Source organism: Eimeria maxima, genomic scaffold (genome assembly GCF_000499605.1).
Source record: "Eimeria maxima Weybridge genomic scaffold, Emw_scaff76, whole genome shotgun sequence".
Classification (NCBI taxonomy): Eukaryota; Apicomplexa; class Conoidasida; order Eucoccidiorida; family Eimeriidae; genus Eimeria; species Eimeria maxima.
This window is the reverse complement of record NW_013563969.1, coordinates 18,501-35,707: the sequence shown is the minus strand read 5'-3', so window position 1 is coordinate 35,707 and position 17,207 is coordinate 18,501. Positions and strand designations below refer to the sequence as shown.

Here is a 17,207-nt window from a genome sequence, read left to right as displayed (position 1 = left end):
TTCCTTCGCTCGTCGTGAACCATTCTGAAGTTGCGGTCCGGAAATGCGGATTTTTGGCCACTTTCGGCGTTGCTTCAGTCGTGCCTGAAACACCCTTTGAGGCATTACTGTTTCAACGCCACATTATCTTCTCGATTAAAGGCATATGCCAGCTCTCTCTACATTAACAGCGTGCTCAGAAACTGCGGCAGAAACTGCGGCTACCGCTGGCATCGCTGCTTGTTTGCACTTAAGCCTAGCATTTCGTAGCGGGGCCCCTTGGAACAGTACTCTTTAATAATTCGAGAGATTCTGAGTCAGACACGATCCTGTAGAAAACCGGAACGTGGGGAAGCGACAGGGAAAATATTACCGCAGTATGCAGTATGCAACGCAACTCATGCTGGGCCCTTGGCAATACATGGGGAGCGAACGATTCTCTCCAACACACAAGAGTCATTATTTTATCCGTTTGACATGACAATTCAAGCAAAGGATCCTGAAATGTCTTACAAAAGTAGGTGTGGTAGTAGACTCGACAGGTACTCGAATGCTCCTGTCGCGTGCATGGATGGCTTGGTCCATTGGGACTGCACCTGCAACTAGGGTGCCTCAGCTTGTTCTTTGATTCTGTTGTTTCTTTTTCACTTGTCTTCTGCTTTTATTTTTATTATATTGGGTTGAGTAGTAGGTTTTTTCGCTTCCAACGGATACAAGATGTCAGGCCCTCCTTTCGGCCTGTCGTCTCAGCGGGTAAGCAGCAGCAGGCTCAACCTCGATCTGCAGTCAATACGCACTTTTTGTCCTTTTGTCTGAAATAAGCTTTGAGATAAATGCCATGAAATTGTATTTATTGCATTAAAAAGTTGTCTGGGCCGGAACTTCAAATCCCAAGCCTGTTGCCCCTCTGCTGCCTCAGCCGAGGAGTACCACAGTAGAAACAAGGATTGTGCAACATGTAACAGTGACAATAGTGATCCCAATTGCCTCAAGTAATATTGAAGTGATGTTGCTCCTGTCTCTCGTATTTTACTTTTGGGTCAAAATATTATTCCCGGGGACATTAAAACCATTGACCCCTTTTGACGGGGCCACGTTCCATACTTCTGCTGAAATAGCGCTCAATCTGTGAATGCGAATGTTGTAATTTAGCCAGTACACTGCGTTAATTGTTTGCTAAGCTCCATGCATGCACCCACGAGCACACTCATTGTACATACGTAAGCAGGTACCTGGGCCTCCCGCTAATGCGTAAAGGAATTCCTTTTCGTCTGCTTACAGCAACAAAGGGTCCTCTTTCTCCTTACAAGCAGAAATACACGTTTAGACGCAAAAGAGCACTTTCCCGTAAATGAGTGCTTAGAATTTAGATTGGGCGCTCCTCTTTCCACCTGTGGTTCTGACTGGCTTTCTTTTTTATGGTTGTAGTATTGGGCTGCGTGCTTTTCGCAGCGGCAGGAACTGCGAGTTGCGTTTCACGCTTTTGACAAAAACAAAACTGGAAAGTTGGACGTAGGGGAGATGAAGTATCTTTTGAAGTCCATTGGTGTCTGCCTCTCCAGAAGAGAACAAAAGGCGCTCGAGGCCGGTAAGGAACAAATATTCATGAATTTCGGCGTTTTCCCTTCATTGCCCTACACTTCAAAGGGGCGATAACTTTTAGTATAAGCTGCAGACTACACACTTAGAGGCGGTTTCCTTTATGATGCTGTTCATCGTCGCTGTACGCCTTGGCGAGTTTGCGATTAAGGGCTTCAGTTTCCGAGGGTATGCTCCAGCTTAGATCCTTTGTGCGTTCTTCTTCGGTTGTTTGCTGTTTTGCTTTGCAGAGTTTGCTGATAGAGGGGAATTTGATTACGAAGACCTACTGACAATTGGTCAGGTGGTTTATAATGACGTGGCAATCGAAAGGGCCCTCGTTCTGGCGCTTCGAAAGTTAACCCCTCCTGGGGCGAAGACTGTCTCCAGAGAAGTCTTAAGAGACATGCTGCTTAACTTGGGTTAGATTTTTCTTCATCGTCTGTCTCTCTTCCTTTTTCAACTTATTTGCTTGCTTTTTTGTACAGCAGCAAAACACTAACGGATTCAAATATAAACCCCCCGGGGTTTTCCTGGCTTTTCCGTTTGGCTCTGCCCTGACTGGTTACTTGTTATTTTTTTGCTTGTAGTGCATTCCACCTGTATTTTGTTATAGGCGTCTTATTGACAGTCTATTCGTCACTCGTTACGTCTTCTTTGTTCCTTTTTTTAGGCATGGGAGTCAAGCTCACGGAAGAACAGGTGGATATGTTCTTGGATATATGCTGCACGGAAGATGGAAAGAGGAGCGACCAAATTAAGATCTCAACATTCATTTACAGGCAAGTGCTCTTTTACCCGTAGGTATATTTCTGCTTGAAAGTAGAGGGAAATATCTCTGATTAAGTGAACGAACAGGAATATACTCAAACGTTAGGAGGCCCAGGTACCTGCTTGTGCACTTACAAGCAGTGTATGACTAAATTAGAACATGTGCATGCATGTGTTGAGCGTTATTTGCTGTTCGCAGGGTTCTTCGTGACTGATACATTACAACCGAAAGGAGGAGTTGCAAGGGTTTGAGGACAAGCGCCTAATTCCTTAAAGCCATCACAACGATCACCTCAAGCCGTTACTTCATTTCTTCCCGGATTATTTTTTTGTAGGAGGTTCGACCTCTGTACTTGCTGGGGCACTTGTTGTGCTGAGTCTTCGCTTACGTCATGTTGCACACAGAAGAAAACTGCAGTAATCAATGCTCCAACACAGATGGAATATGCAATGGTGTTTTAAACTTCTGTAACTGTGGGGCTGCCTTGTCTCCCATTGGTGTACACGGGTAGGATTCTTATGAACGTATTTGCCTCGCTTTTTCTTTAGAAGCAAAACAGGTACTTTCCTGGACTTAGTAAAGGCCCAGGACGTCTGTACGAGGCTTAATTTCCAATTCAAATTCGTTGGAGTAGCTTTTTCAAGCCGCCACAGCTCTCCGCAATCGCTTGGGACAGCTGCTTCGTGGGAAGAGCCAGCTCTGAGGGGGAACTGCAAATTACTGCGATAGCACTACTGGTTGCCCTGTAGAAGGATTTCCAGAAGCATTGACGGGTATGCAGGAAAGCACTAACGGCCATGCCTTCAGCCCGCAAGTGTTTGCTTACAAAAGTACGAAAAGAGCACAAAGGAATGTAGGAGTCAGAACAGAAACAACATAAAACAAGCAGACCTTGACAGCGTCACATAGAGAAGTCTATGGACTGGGCGCTGTAGTACAATGACACCTTCATCTCCTGAAACATCAAACATACGACAAAATACACAGAGAACGCGATAAAATGCTTGCTTGCGCGCATGCATGTATTCATCCTCGTGCACGCAGAGGAGAGGTCCACAGACTGCAGCTTGAGCGTGGTGCAACATCGTGCAATATACAGCTGCTCAGAGTTACTCTCTGGCTACGTCGATTTTGGCTCTGTGCAGTGCTGTCTCAAAAACACTACCTGAAGCGGCAGCTGCATGATCAGCAGCAGAAGAAGCAGCCCCCCCCAGCAGAAGAACCATAGGCAACAGCAAAGATATTGGGACGTACCGACGCAGAGGCGCTGGCGGCGAGGGACGCGAGACTGCACTGCAGCGCAGATGCCCCCCAAGAGGATCCGTCCGGATGCAGAGCCAATCCTGTTCCTGTTGCACCTGCTGAAACTGCTGCACCTTGGCATGCCAAAGTGCAGCTGCTGCAGTTTTTCCAGCCCCCTCTCGTGCTGCTGGCATCCGTATGAAGAGCCGCAGCTGCTGCTGCAGCACTGTAGTTTGTCGGAGGGGGGCTGATGTTTGCACGTGCTGCAGCGCTGCTGGTCGTTGAACTATCTGGCTCGTCATTCTGTTCTCCATCTCTTTTGCGGCCGTTGCCCTTTGCCTGTTTGTAAGTCAGGTGGTCTGCGTCCGTTTCCCGTAGATCCCATGAGACCCTGACAGAGTCGACAAGCAAAGAAGCCTTGTCTAGACTTGAAATTTGTTCTTCGCACCTGCTGGCTCTATGCCTGGACCTCCTTTGTGTCCTCTGCGTTCTCGTCAGCCTCTTGCTGCTGCTGCTGCTGCTGCTGCTGCGCTGCTGTCTGTCCCTCTCGCGGGCAAGCGAGCTGTGTTCAAGCCGCATGGGCCTAACCCTGCCGCTGCTTCTTAATTTGTCCATAGACCCCGGCAGCGGAAAACCGTGAAATGCCTTTTCCTCTTCAATGCTGCTGCTCTTCATCAGTTCCTCTGCTTCACTATGGAAATCGTGAGTCTGGTGATACATCCCACGTCCCAATAGCAGTGGCAGCTGCTGCTGCAGCGGCAGCTGCGCCTGGTCCTTGCCTTCCATAGCGACTTTGGGCTTGTGTGTTCTTTTGGATGGCTTCCACTTTGTATATTTTTCCCTTAGAAGAAGCGCCAAAGGAATGCCTCTGAGTGCCCCGGAATGCATACGCAACTCGCTGTTGTTGTAACCGGTGGTTTCGCTGCTGTTGCTGTTGCTGCTGTTGGGAGACAGGGATGTTGTGGAGGGTGTGCCCACCGCTTGTCCTTGAAACAGGTGGCTCATTGGTCCTTTAGCTGCGGGAGCAGCAGGTCCACTTGCTTCTGCTTCGCCTACAGAGCGCCATAGCCGTCCGTAGCCTGTACGCTTGGGGTGTATACCAAACTCAGCTAATTTTTCACCATCATCACTGCGCCTAGGCGGCAGAAGCCACTGATTTGAAACCATTTCCTCGTTTAGTGCGGTTTTTCCCTCTGCCTGCCACAACGGCATGGCACCTGCATGCAGATCTGCTGCTGCCGCTGCTTGCGGGGTTAACGTTGAAGTTTCAGTTGCTGGTCTTCTACGCGTGAGCAGCGACTTTGAAGCACCACGGCGCGAGAAGAGTGTATGGTCTCTGTTGGCCCTACGTGGATCGATTGACTCCGCAGCAGCAGCAACAGCTGCCGCAGCAGTAAATGCTTCAGCAGCAGCAACAGCTGCAGAGGGGCAAGCACCGGCAGTGGGAAAAGCAGACACATCCGGGTCACTAAGGCTGGTGTTGGAAGGACTCTTAACGTCCAGGCCCCCTGAGGAGCGCCCGAATCCTTCCAGGGAGTCTAAAGACACCTGAACGGCACAGTCTTTGGTGGGCCTTTTGGTGCCACTGCTGGTGCTGCCGCTGCTGCTGTTGCAACTCCTGTTGCTGCTCGTGCTGCTTCCGCCGGCCTCGCAACATGCAGTGCCGATTTTTGTGTCTGCATCACTAAAAGTGCCTGCCCCTGCAACTGCAGGTGTTGTTGCTGTCGTTGGTCTTGATGGCTGATGCAACGAACCCTCCTCATCATGCGTGATTTTCTCCCTTTGCGTGGGCTCAGGTGTACAGACACCCGAACAGCATTCACTGCCTGAGGATGAATCTCTCCTAAGGCACCAGCGCATTTGTAGCGATGCCCACTGCTGTAGTGAGAACTCCTCGTTGTTGTTGTTTCCACTAGGGCTGCTGCTGCCAATGTTTGAGGCTTCCCCCATTTCTACGACGTAGGACCGTCCACTTCTTGATTGGTCACCAGAGTTGCTGCTTCTGCTGCCGTTTCTGCTGCTGCTGCTGCTTTCATCCCAAAGCCGTCGTCTCGCGGGGGTATATCTTTGTCGTGTCCACCTAAGAAAGTTGTATGGCTGCTGCAGAAGCTGCTGCTCCTCCTCCGCCTGAGTTTCTTTGTCGCTGTTAGTGGCACTTTTGCTGGCTCTAATTCGCTCCAGCAGCCCTGCTGCCGCTGTTGCTGCAGCAGCTGCAGCAGCAGCTGCGGTGGGCGCCTGCTGCTGCAGCTGAGCACTTACAGCCGCAGCAGCAGCAAAACGTTTCTCCAAAGCCTGTAGCTGTTGCGTCTGATGGGCCTTTTGTCTCTGTATTGAGTTGAGTTTATCTTGCAACTTCTCCCGCCTCTGCTGTCGCTGGCGCTGTAGTTGTTGCTGTAGCTGTTGCTGGAGCAGCAACTGCTGCTCCTGCTGGGGAGGGCTGCACAGGAGCTCCTGAAGGCCCACAATAAACCCGGGAGTTTTTCTTGCTTGTAAGGGCTCAGCAACTGGCGTGTACGTTGTCTGGTTAATTTCGCGGGGCGTCTTGAGGTTGTTCAATTGTACAGATGAACGTGGAGCTGAAAGTTTTCTACTTCTCCCTCCAAGGGAAATGCGTATTCTAGAAAGTCGCGGAAGGCGCTTCGTAGTGCGCCGATGCTGTTGCTTTTGCTGCTGCTGCTGTTTCTGCTGTTGCTGCTGTTCCTCCGGCTGTTGTTGTTCCTGCCGTTTCTGTTGCTGTCGGTGCCGCTGCGTCTGCTGCTGCTGCCCCGCGCGCTCGGTATTTGCAAAAAACAGAGGCGGACAGTAAACGTATCTGCTCCATTGTGTAAGTTTTGGGGGAGGCCCCAGGGGTTCTGCACTTGTTTCTAGAGTCATTGTAACGCTCTAATGCATTTTCCGTTGGCCAGCGGATACTCAAATATGTTATTTCTACAAGGTAGACAGGGCCCACCGGTAGGTACAAAAACAAAGAGGTTATCGCTTAGAATAATGGCCTGTTGTGGGTAGCTGCCGAGTTGTTGATTTCTTCTCAAAGCGGCAATATTACGTACAGGGTTCCCGTAGATGACGACGGGAAGGTCGTCGAAGTAACAACTCTAAAATCTCTTGTAGTTCAGATAACAAAAAATCAAATTTCTGACCGCTTTGTCGACGTTTGACACGTTATATATAGGAGAAAAGTAAGGGAAGAACAACCAAGGATTGGGGTGGTGATACGGGTGGGGTTGCAAAGACACAAAGGGAGATTAGAGGAAACTGAGGGAAAATAGGGATCAAAGAAGCGGATGAAATAAATAATTAACGCAATTTCTGGTTTCATTTTGACCTAGCCAAAATATAATCCACGGTACTTGAAACAAAAATTATCCCGCTATCACTTCAGCATCTCACTGCGTAAAGCGGAAATACTTGCGACAGTTCGGTTGCGTCCCTTTGCACTTGCTTAATATAGAGCATTATATTATTATTATAGTCAAACTGTTTATTAATACCCCAAGTAATCGATGCTTCACCATTTTCAGCTGGGATTTTGTCCCTCCCTTCTTGCTTGTCAAACCTCTTGTTCCCCTCACGCGCATGCAGTATGTTTAAGCTTGCGGAACTAACGAACTTCTGTTTCCCCCTCAGTTATATTCCATTGGACAACAACTGACCACAGGCCATTCAATGTACTGTCCTCTGTTTAAAAGGGAAAATTTCAGTCTACTCACTAAATGGCCGCCTACAATTTTCAACGCGAAACTCAAGCAATAATAAGCTTTTACTACTATGTCGCAAGCGAGCGTCCTACGACTCTGTAATAACTTCAAGCACAAAACCACTGTTTCGTTCCATTGCAGATCTCAGCATCATTTAACCTGATTTCGTGTTTAGACGGATGATGAGGTGCTTCTAGACACCATAAGCCCGAGTTTCCCGTCAGTGCGTAGCGGAGCTGACTAATTCCAATCTGTACTCAAAGGAAAAAAGCTTGAGGAAGCGTTTGAAGCAAGGTATGCAAACGGCGTGTGGCCCAAGCTCCGAGGCACCAAGCTTACTGCTAGCTAGCTAAATGCTAACCCGTTGCGCAGCCTGCTAGTTAGCTAATCCGTACTAATGGAAAGAGCGGAGAGGAAGCAGCACCACTGCGAAGGCTTCTGCAGGAACTACTCCCTGCTATGCAGACAGTCAAATGCCTTAATTATGTGTTGCATTTAGTCAGCGTTCTTCCAGTTTGAAAACGTTGCTCACCACAATGGCTTTGCGTTAACATCCACTTGGTCGTTGCTGCGTATCTGTTCCCCTCCTGCCCCCGGTATTGCCGTGGGATCTGTTGCACGCGCGCTAATACTGCTCGGCTCATTTGCAGCTGGGGACGCTACCGCTTGGGCACGTGCTGCTTTTGGCTCTGCTGCTGGGGCCCCTCTGTTCTGCTCTGCAGAAGTTGCCACTGTTGGGACTGACGGCTGTTCTCCTCCACAGTGCTCTATACAACCATCTTGAGCTTTCTCAGGAAGCACCCCTGCCACACTTTTCCCTGCTGTTCGTTCCTGGTCGGAACAGCAAGCAGGTACTGCGCAAGATGGGCCCCCAGCATGATGGCCCCCCACAGAAGGGCGTCAGGTTATCTGCTGCTGTACAGCAGCACAAGGCTGAGGGCAAACCGTCGGCGTTTGCATGAAGACACCCACTGGGTTGCCACTTCCAGGAGGAACTAACCAGCAGCTGGGGACCCCTGCTTGCCCACTCCAACTTTGGCCTACTGGACCTTAAGTGTTCTCGTTAGCGGAGGGAGACGGCGAGGAAGAAGCATGCGTCCCCCATAACATAGGATACCCTTGCTGTCCGCAAGAAGGCACCCCGCATGGTGCAAGTACCCCTGTCGCCCCAATGTGTGCGTAGGTTGCCCCAGCCTGTTGGGCCCCCCCCATGAAATAGACAGGATAAGACGGGGTTGCTGCAAAGAGAGGGAAATGAGGAGATGCACACGCAAGGAGTTTGGCGCCTCCTTGTTCAAAAGTCGGCGTCTGCCAGGGCCCTATATGCATGCTTTGGGGGTCTTGAGGTTGCGGCGGTTGCTGGGCTACAGGAGGCGCAGAGAGGTTATCTTGTATTTGGTGTGATCCCTCCTGTTTTTCTCCAGCGTTTGCTTGTGCTGTTCCTGTTGCGTTTGCCGCTGGTTCTACTGCCGTAAGTGTCACTGAGTCGCCTTGTCCAGTGCATTTGTGTATTTCTATCGGTACACAGGCATTAGCTTGTAAGAATCTGCAGCTGCCTTCTCTCATGATTTTAATGGGCCTCTTTCTCAAGAACTCCGGCATACCTGCCCTGAGGAGGGAGGAAACTGTGGGCAGCTGGTAGTGTTTGCAATATGTGTTGCCCATCTTGTACCGGCGGGGTCGTTTGTACAGACTGCGGTAGGACGGGCCGGAAATCCCAAGGCGGCTGCCCCCCATGATAGAAGTATAGCGAGGAGACACCAGAGGAGGTGGTGGATGAAATCGTTGCTCATAGGGGACTTTTGCCCAACGGGGATCCGAATACACCATCCCCCAACGGTGGTCTAAACCCTCTGCAGAAGCCATGTACACATACAGAACTTCCAGCCAATCTAATGCATACAGCAGATTAACTGTATGGATATGCACGTAGATATATAGATATGCATACATATGACACAGACAGAGACGGATATTTGCTGTTTTGCTCACGTCTCTAAAAGACGGACAACACTATTCCTGCCCTGTAGCTGACGAGCTGTACAGGAGGAAGTTTCTGGTGCATTGTTTGTGCAGCTTTTGAAACTCTGTCATGTGTGCTGCTACCGCTGTTGCTCTGTGGGAATATACTGCCTAACGAGATGCTTCTTACCTAGATCGCTTTCTTCCGATTCGTCGCTTTCTGGTGCATCTTCTGGAATGAGGTCAAAGTGCAAATTCATTGTAGTAGGAGGCTGGCCCAACTGCTGCTGCTGCATCTCCTGTTGCAGCTGTGCGAGAGTTGGAGAGTGAGGCAGATTCCCTGGATGGTGCGCCACAGTCCACCCCAAGGGGCCTCCATCAATAGGCCTGACAGTGTGCTGCTGCTGCTGCTGCGGGAGATAGCCAGGAACTCCATGCAGGCAAATGGAAGGGCATACGGCGGAGAAGCAACTCCTCCCTGGGATCGATCCCTCGGATGACACTCCGATGCATGAACAATAGCTGCAAGTCAGGGGCCCAGCTGTCACTGTGTATTGGGGAGAGGGCCCCCCTGCAGCGCCCGACATCTCGCTCGCAGCCCCCGACGATTCTGGCCCTATCCAGCCCCTCAAAAATATCTGCTGGATGAAGGGGGAATAAGGATCGGCGGAGTTGCTCCCTTGGCTTTCTCCCCATGTTTGCTGTAATGCAGACGGCGCTAGGGGGCCCTGGGAGGAGGAACCCCCTAGATTCTGAGGTTGTTGCTCATGAAGGGTCATCAGTTCTCCTGAAGGGGCCTTGTGTGGGGCGTGGCTGGCCCCTGTTTGCGCACGCAGAAGATTGCTCTTATCTCCTTGGGTATATCCATCTTCTGTGGCAACTGATCTGCTGAGTGTGCCGTTCGCTTCTGAGGAACCAGCACGAGGGGGCCCTTCTTTTGGGTGGCCTTTCGTGGAGCCTTCCTGTCCTGCTACAGCGGCACCTGTGTTTTCTCTGTCCCCTTCAGTCTCCTGCCTCTCCTCCTTTGCATCACCTGAAGACGGCCTGGATGTGGGGGAGGTCACGTCAGCGTCTGCAGACGTCCTGAGCGGCGAGGATGGGGAGGGCCCTGAGGAACCCGAGCGGGATGGTGTGTCGCTGCATGCAGCGGCCTCTTCATGGCTATCATTTAATTTTGGGCTGAGCTGTTGCTCCGAACCGTCTGACTCAGAGGCACTTTCAACTTGGGGAGCTGCTTGGGCTTCTTCAGCTTTTGCTGGTATTGTTTTTGCTGGAGCTCCTTTTGCTGGTGTTGGTTTTGCTGGTGTTGGTTTTGCTGGTGGAGCTTTTCCTGGTGGAGTTTTTCCTTGTGCAGCTTTTCTTGCTGCATCTTTTGCCTCTGCAGCAGAGGGGCCATCCGATGACAGCCCTGGCCGAGTGCCCCCAGATGCTGCTGAAGGAGGCCCGGGGGGCAGCTTAGGAGCACGCAAGCCAGGCAGCAACTTCGGGGGCCTCGGGGGCCCCCCCATTAACCCTGGGGGTCCATGGGCCTTTTTGCCTGTGTTAGAAGAAGAGGGAGGAGGGGGTACAGACATGGGGGAATTTGAAAAGATATATAAAAGTGACCTGTTTGAATTCAGCTAGACCCAAACTCTCCGCTGCCTTTTCTCTGAATATGGTATCACCTTATGGTGGCACCTGCTGTCATGCCATGGATCAGCACACGAGAAATCTGTGAAGGAATTCACATCTAGCTTTTCAGTATGATCAGGAAGGAGGAAGGGGATGAGGTGCAGCGTGCAGCGGGGCTTCTTTGACTTCCGTTTGTTTAGTTTACTTGGTTATGTATGCACGAGTCTCGTTGTTGGTGGTGTTTTGTTCTATGGTTCTCTCCCCCTGTTCACCACAGAGAATGGATGATGCCGGGATTTCTGCTAGATGACGAAAGTGCAGTAGCTAGAAGATGCATAGAAAGAGCATAGGTCGCTCAGAGATTCAAGCCCATGGGGAAGAGGCGACGGTCTGCTGGTTCTGCTGGTCTTCCACCCCGTGAGCACCGTTCATACCTCATGCCAAAGGGGGATATCATCTAAAAGAAGAATTAAACGATAAAAACAATGAAATGGTGAGCCAGTCGTCTTGTCTGCTGCTTCAGCCTTGGTGGCGCCCAGAGTCGGTGGCGTGCTGCAGACGGGATGTAGCAGATCCATCAATTTACACGTTGGGATTGTTTTGTGTAATTGATTTACTGAAAATATTAAAATTTAAACTTCAATTAGAAGCTCATTTAGAAAAAGAAGAAAAATACAGGTGAGGTAATCCGCCCGATGCAGAAGGCTCGAGACTGAGTTGCAGCTCGCGGCTCAGAGTGTGGGAACCCAAAACGGAGGAGATTCGCATGCTCTGCTCGGTTATAAAGGGGTCATTTGACGCCTAAAGCCAAACCCGTAAGCCCGGTAATACTCGTATTTCATTGATTCAGCCTGTAATACGCGGTGATGATAGCATGTGAGGACAGGCGGTGGCCGCTGCCTCACTGCTGGCGTCGGCACAACGGGCAGAGCGGACTCAAGGTGCCAACTTGACTGGCGGAATAAAACGGCGTAAAATAAAATAACAATTTGAAATACCATTCTGAAACTTCTCAGCAGTTGCAAGAAAAGCTCACGTTGCACTTCTTCTACGCGCAGGCAGACAGGCGGACCCAACTGGTACACACTCGTGATCTGCAACGAGGAGCACACCTTGCATGTAAAAGCAAGGTAACACAATATAAACTACTATATGCAAAAGAAACTCTGGAAAAGACAGAGCAAATATATTAACCGAACAAAGAAGATGTAGGTGTAAACATCGTGGAAGATGTTTACAAAACAAATGGGAACAAGACAACAGTAGCGCTTAATGAGCACACAGACAAATAAAAGAAAGGCAGACTGAAAATAAGCAAGAGAAAACAAATTACGGATAACAAGCCGGGCACAGGAAAGGAACGCTAATGGGAAGAACAGTCAGACGGTGAGCAAACAAACATACACCGGCAAGCAAGGCGCCCGGAGAAAACACGAGGACTGATGCGACAACAAATACAATAAACCAAACATGAACAAACGAATATAAATAAGATGAAAGAACAAATATAATGGCAGCATAGCAACAAATGCTCGTGGACTAAGTTTTACTGTGGGGGGGAACCAGACGCAGAAGAGAATGAATACACGAGTATGTGTCGGCCGCTCTCAGTAGTAGAAGAGGTTAGCCACTCCGTCCCTCAGTCCCAAATATATGCTGTTCTTTTACATCTAATTGCAAACACACTCACTACCGCCTTGGCTTCTATCCCCGCAATCAAGAACAAATTATGCCGCACAAAACTTCCAAGATGTATCGCCCTACTGGCGAACAAATGAACATTTTGAATTTCGAAGTATTGCAACTTCTTGCACCCTCTTCCTCTCAGGCCCGCCCATGCTTCCTCCTCCTCTTTGAGCATTAGATTCTATACAGGGGAATAGCAAAAAAAATGAAAATCTATAAACAGCTTAAATATATTGTGTTTGTGTAAATGTAAACACAATGTTTATGTGCCTAAGATTCTCTTTTCATAAATATATGCATGTCTACAAACTCGACGGACAACACGGCCGGTTAATTGCCGCACCATACAGGTTTCGTCAGTTGTTGGTCGTTGTTTTTGCCTCTTTTACTCAGTCAGTCCTAACTATAAAAGGTGATAGTTACGCATTGAAATGCATAAATGTATAGTAAATAGGTACGTATACATTATATAGCATGGCAGTCTGCTTGAATGGGTAAGTATAGCACACTGTGAACTAGCTCATTCTGGTGCAGCCTATTTTGTTCCTTTGGTGTATACAACGAACAACTGATCATTTAGGTGGCTCAAGAGGAACACACGTAAGAAAAAGGTAAACCAGAAGAGAACGAGAACTCTGCCACCTTGATTTTAAGAAAAGTTTCTGTTGTTTGTTTCTGTGGTCAATCTTGCGACACTTTAGTGGGCTCTGCTTCTACGGCTGCAGTTGCAGCTGCAGCATCGCCCCCCTTTTTCTCAGATCTTCGTTCATAACCGCCTGCTGCATCCAATGTAATTCCTTCTCCCTTTTTCATTTGAAGACCGTCAGCCGCCAGCCACTTCTGAACTTCTTTCTCATCAAATGCTGCATCACCGCCTCTGCGGGAAAGCTGCATGTAAGCCCCACCTGAAAACGGAAAGCCCCAAGAAAAACCGTCATTTCCTCTTAAATTCCTATTATATATATGTAAATAATGCATGCGCTGTAATAAACTACATGCATGCATTGGTATAACGTACCAAATTTACGAACTGAAACTACCGACCCAATGCATGTACTGAAATAATGAACCTAATGCATTAACTGAATCAATGAACAAAATTCATGCACTGAATTAATAAATCGCATACGCCCTCAATAAAAATAAAAAATAAAAACATTTACCTGCTCCGGTGGCGATTTCGCCGAATCTCTTTGGTGTAATGTTCGCTCCTGGCTTGTAAGGAGGCGACGGCGGCGTCACCGCAGCAAGACCGAAGACGGAGACATTGAATGGTTCTTCTTCCTTAGCAGGCAGTACCTTATTCTCAATCTGAATTCAAACCCATTAGCAGAGAAGCTTGGATTGGCTAGCTAGACAGATGTTCCGACTAGCCAGCTAGCTGGGCACGTGCATAAGGTGGATTGACTGTATGCCTATATACGTAGCTAGCTAGCTAGCCAGGTGTGCTAGTTAGAAAGCCATATCTTCAATGTTTACATATTATAATGCTCACAGGTCCTGTATGCAGTAAGAAAAGTTTGGCGGGTGGCGCAGGAGCAGCAAAGTGGTGTAAGGTGAATGACGCCTCCATCTCATCTGCTGCTTTGACGAATTTTATCCAACCCTGATAATATGCCTGTCTCTGCACTTTGCTCCAAACCTCCCACTTGTACTGCAGAGACGAAAAAAGAGAAAAAAAGAAGAAAATGACGCATCACTACTTGCCGTTGTATATACATACCGAGGGAGGATAGAAATAGGGGGAGAGCTGTTGGATCTACACACAGGCAAAGAGCTAGGAGGTAAGGATTCCTATACAGCTCAGTGCAACAAAAACAGAAAAAAGAGCACATATCTCAGTCATCACCGGCAAGCAAGAAGACAACTGCAGCAGCAGCAGCATCAGCAGCACCAGCAGCATCAGCAGCACCAGCAGCATCGGCAGCAGTCTGTACCTTCATCTCCTGCAGGAAGTAGGTAATACCTCCATTTTGTGTAAGTTTGCTCTTAGAAACAGTTTTATGTTTAGCAGGAAAAAAGGAGGCAAGAAGAATTAAATTCTTTGCATGCATATCTTCTTCCGTTATTTGTGTAGTAGTCCATTGCATCATTAAGGATCCTTCATTGAGTTCGCATGCATAAAACAAATACGCCCTAGGCATATTGCTACTAGCTGCTTCCTGCTTTGCTGCTTCTGCTGCAGCAAGAACTTGTGCATCTGCATCGCTCAAGGGAACAACAGGAGGAGCTGCTGGCTGCTCTTCTGTTGCATGCGTTTGTGCGGGTGTTGTTGTTGTTTGCTGCTCTTCTATTTCATTTTGTTTTGGGGCCTCTTCTGCCTCAGCAGCAGGCTCTGCCCCTGGCTCTACCCCTGTAAGGACAGCAGCCTCTGCGGAAGCTTTCGTCGCACAAGCAGCAGCAACTTCTGCTGCTTCTTCTGCTTTCTGGCTATGTTCTGCTGCTGCTACTGCTGCTGCTTCTGCCTTCTCCGCGGTAGAAAGGGGGGGTTCAACAGCGGCGGCGGCGCGCTGCGATTTCCCGCAAGCGGCCCCCATCCTCAGGCAGCAAGGGGGGATGAGACAGTAAAGGTGGTTTGGGTTTCGCGTAATAAAGAGTTAAAAGTCAGAAAAAAGAAGAAACGCAAACGCATGCATCCTCTTGCAAAACGTGCACAGGCGCACACTGCCTAGACCAGTATGAACAGCTGCATGAGCCTACGCGGGAGAACCCACCCTCACAGTACAGCCAAAGAAGAGGAAAAAGAAGAAAAAACGGGCTACCAAATTAATTGTAGCGATTTAATGCACGAAAAGTGCAGAAAAAACAAAGAAGGCGATACTCCATCTGTACTGGCTGGGGCAGCAGGTGGAGGACCACTCGGTGTTATTGTTGACCAGCAGGGTGTACAGCACACAAAAGCAGGGAGTATTTCGTTAATTATTCAATAAAAATATATTTAATAGTTAAAATGAATACATATTTATTCATATTTAGCAATAAAGTCATAGCTTTTATTGCCGTGTGCAGAAGCGCAATATCTGCAAATCGGTCAACACCACCATAGAGAGGGAAAGCTGATCTTCTTTTCTTCTTTTCCAATTTGCACACCTCGCAGCAAATTGCACGAAATGGTAATTTATTTATTTTTATTGTTATTTACCAACTTATTCGCCAGTTTACACTGAACACACCGACCTCTCCCTCTCTGCTGTACTACAATCAACACACTCTGTACGCATCAAAGGGAAATCCCCTATTTCTTACTAACGAAGGAAAAGAAAGAAAATAAATTTAATATAATTATAACAACAATAAATTAAATGCAACATTTACATCTAAATAAAGCATAAAATGGATAAAAGTAAGAAAATATTCAATTATTATGCAAATACCTATAGAGGTATCTTGCTGCTTTTAGAGGGGAAATAACACATTAAATCATTATATATAAGTTATATATTGTATTTATATGCACATACACTGCCTAATAAGTAATAAAAAACATTTAGTTCCTTTTATTTGTTGCTAAATACACTTATAAATACAAATAAAACAAATAAAAGGAATTAAATCTTATTTATTACTTATTAGGCAGTTCGTGCATATAAATACATCATATAAATTATATAAGAAAGAAGATCGAGGTATATAGGTGTGCGTGCCTCTTGTGTATATAAATATTTACATTTATTAATTAATAATATTAATAACTAAATAATTTAATTGTTAATAAAATATTTAATAAGTATTGTTAATAAATAAATATACTATTTATTTGTTACGAATGCACTGACGACTAAGACTACCTCAATAAATAAGTAAATAAATAAATAAATAAATAAATAAATAAAATAAATAAAATAAATAAATAAATATTGTAATATACAATAATGTATACAGAAAGACAATAAAAAAAGACAATTCTTTATTGTTAACAATAGAGGAGATAAATAAACCCTCTGTATGCAATAAGAAATAAAAATTATTTATTTAATTAATTAAATAAATAATTAATATTTAATTAATTAAATAAATTAAATTAAATCAACAAAGAAAAAGGACAAAGAAAAAGACATAAAAGGACCTTCGTTGCATGCAACATATTCATCTCTCTCTTACAAACAAGTATATATATACAAAATAAATATATTATATATATTATATATAATATATAATAAATATATAATATATATAATATAAATAATATATATATGTATATAAATAATAAATATATTTATATATATAAATAGTTAAGAGTCCTCAGGTATAACTTTGTCAATAATCCCCATCTCTTTTGCTTCTTCTGCTGTCAAGACACGACACTCCTTTTGCCAACCAGCAACCTGAGCAGCAGCAGCAGCAGCAGCAGCAGCAGCAACAGCAGCAACAGCAGCAACAGCAGCCATACAATCCAACAATGGTCTAGGGTTTAGGGTTTAGAGGAAGTAGACCCATCGTTGTGTTCCTCTTAGCGACCCCAAGGGTTTAGGGTTTAGGGTTTAGGGTTTAGGGTTTATAAGAATTACATCATTTATAGTTTTATTTGTATGTTTAGCGAGCAAAGAAAGAAAAATATTTTCTTGATCTTTTATTGACTTTGTTTGTCTTAATAATTCATCTGCTGATCCTTGTGCTGTACCTACACAAACAAATACAAAAAAAAAGAAAAAAAAAAAAAAAAAAAAAAAAAAAAAAAT

The 17,207-nt window shown here is 46.7% G+C and overlaps 4 protein-coding genes across 4 annotated transcripts; 1 reads left to right on the top strand and 3 right to left on the bottom strand.

Moving 5' to 3' along the window:
• Window positions 1–456: 456 nt before the first annotated feature.
• Window positions 457–2,361, top strand: EMWEY_00011030 (troponin c, isotype gamma., putative; the record flags this gene model as incomplete). Its single annotated transcript, XM_013478899.1, has 5 exons — window positions 457–496; window positions 671–732; window positions 1,432–1,567; window positions 1,809–1,979; window positions 2,231–2,361. 5 exons carry the CDS (start codon window positions 457–459, stop codon window positions 2,359–2,361), a joined length of 540 nt encoding a protein of 179 aa, XP_013334353.1.
• Window positions 2,362–3,230: 869 nt separating this feature from the next.
• On the bottom strand, window positions 3,231–6,445 carry EMWEY_00011020 (hypothetical protein, conserved; the record flags this gene model as incomplete). Its single annotated transcript, XM_013478898.1, has 2 exons — window positions 3,231–3,284; window positions 3,584–6,445. The coding sequence occupies 2 exons, from the start codon at window positions 6,443–6,445 to the stop codon at window positions 3,231–3,233; spliced, it is 2,916 nt and encodes a 971-aa protein (XP_013334352.1).
• A 1,352-nt stretch (window positions 6,446–7,797) lies between these two features.
• EMWEY_00011010 (hypothetical protein, conserved) lies at window positions 7,798–10,805 on the bottom strand (the record flags this gene model as incomplete). The annotated part of the gene is made up of 3 exons (XM_013478897.1): window positions 7,798–8,100; window positions 8,428–9,122; window positions 9,422–10,805. 3 exons carry the CDS (start codon window positions 10,803–10,805, stop codon window positions 7,798–7,800), a joined length of 2,382 nt encoding a protein of 793 aa, XP_013334351.1.
• Window positions 10,806–13,209: 2,404 nt separating this feature from the next.
• On the bottom strand, window positions 13,210–15,065 carry EMWEY_00011000 (Immune mapped protein-1, related; the record flags this gene model as incomplete). Its single annotated transcript, XM_013478896.1, has 4 exons — window positions 13,210–13,433; window positions 13,692–13,839; window positions 14,024–14,182; window positions 14,466–15,065. The coding sequence occupies 4 exons, from the start codon at window positions 15,063–15,065 to the stop codon at window positions 13,210–13,212; spliced, it is 1,131 nt and encodes a 376-aa protein (XP_013334350.1).
• Window positions 15,066–17,207: the final 2,142 nt, after the last annotated feature.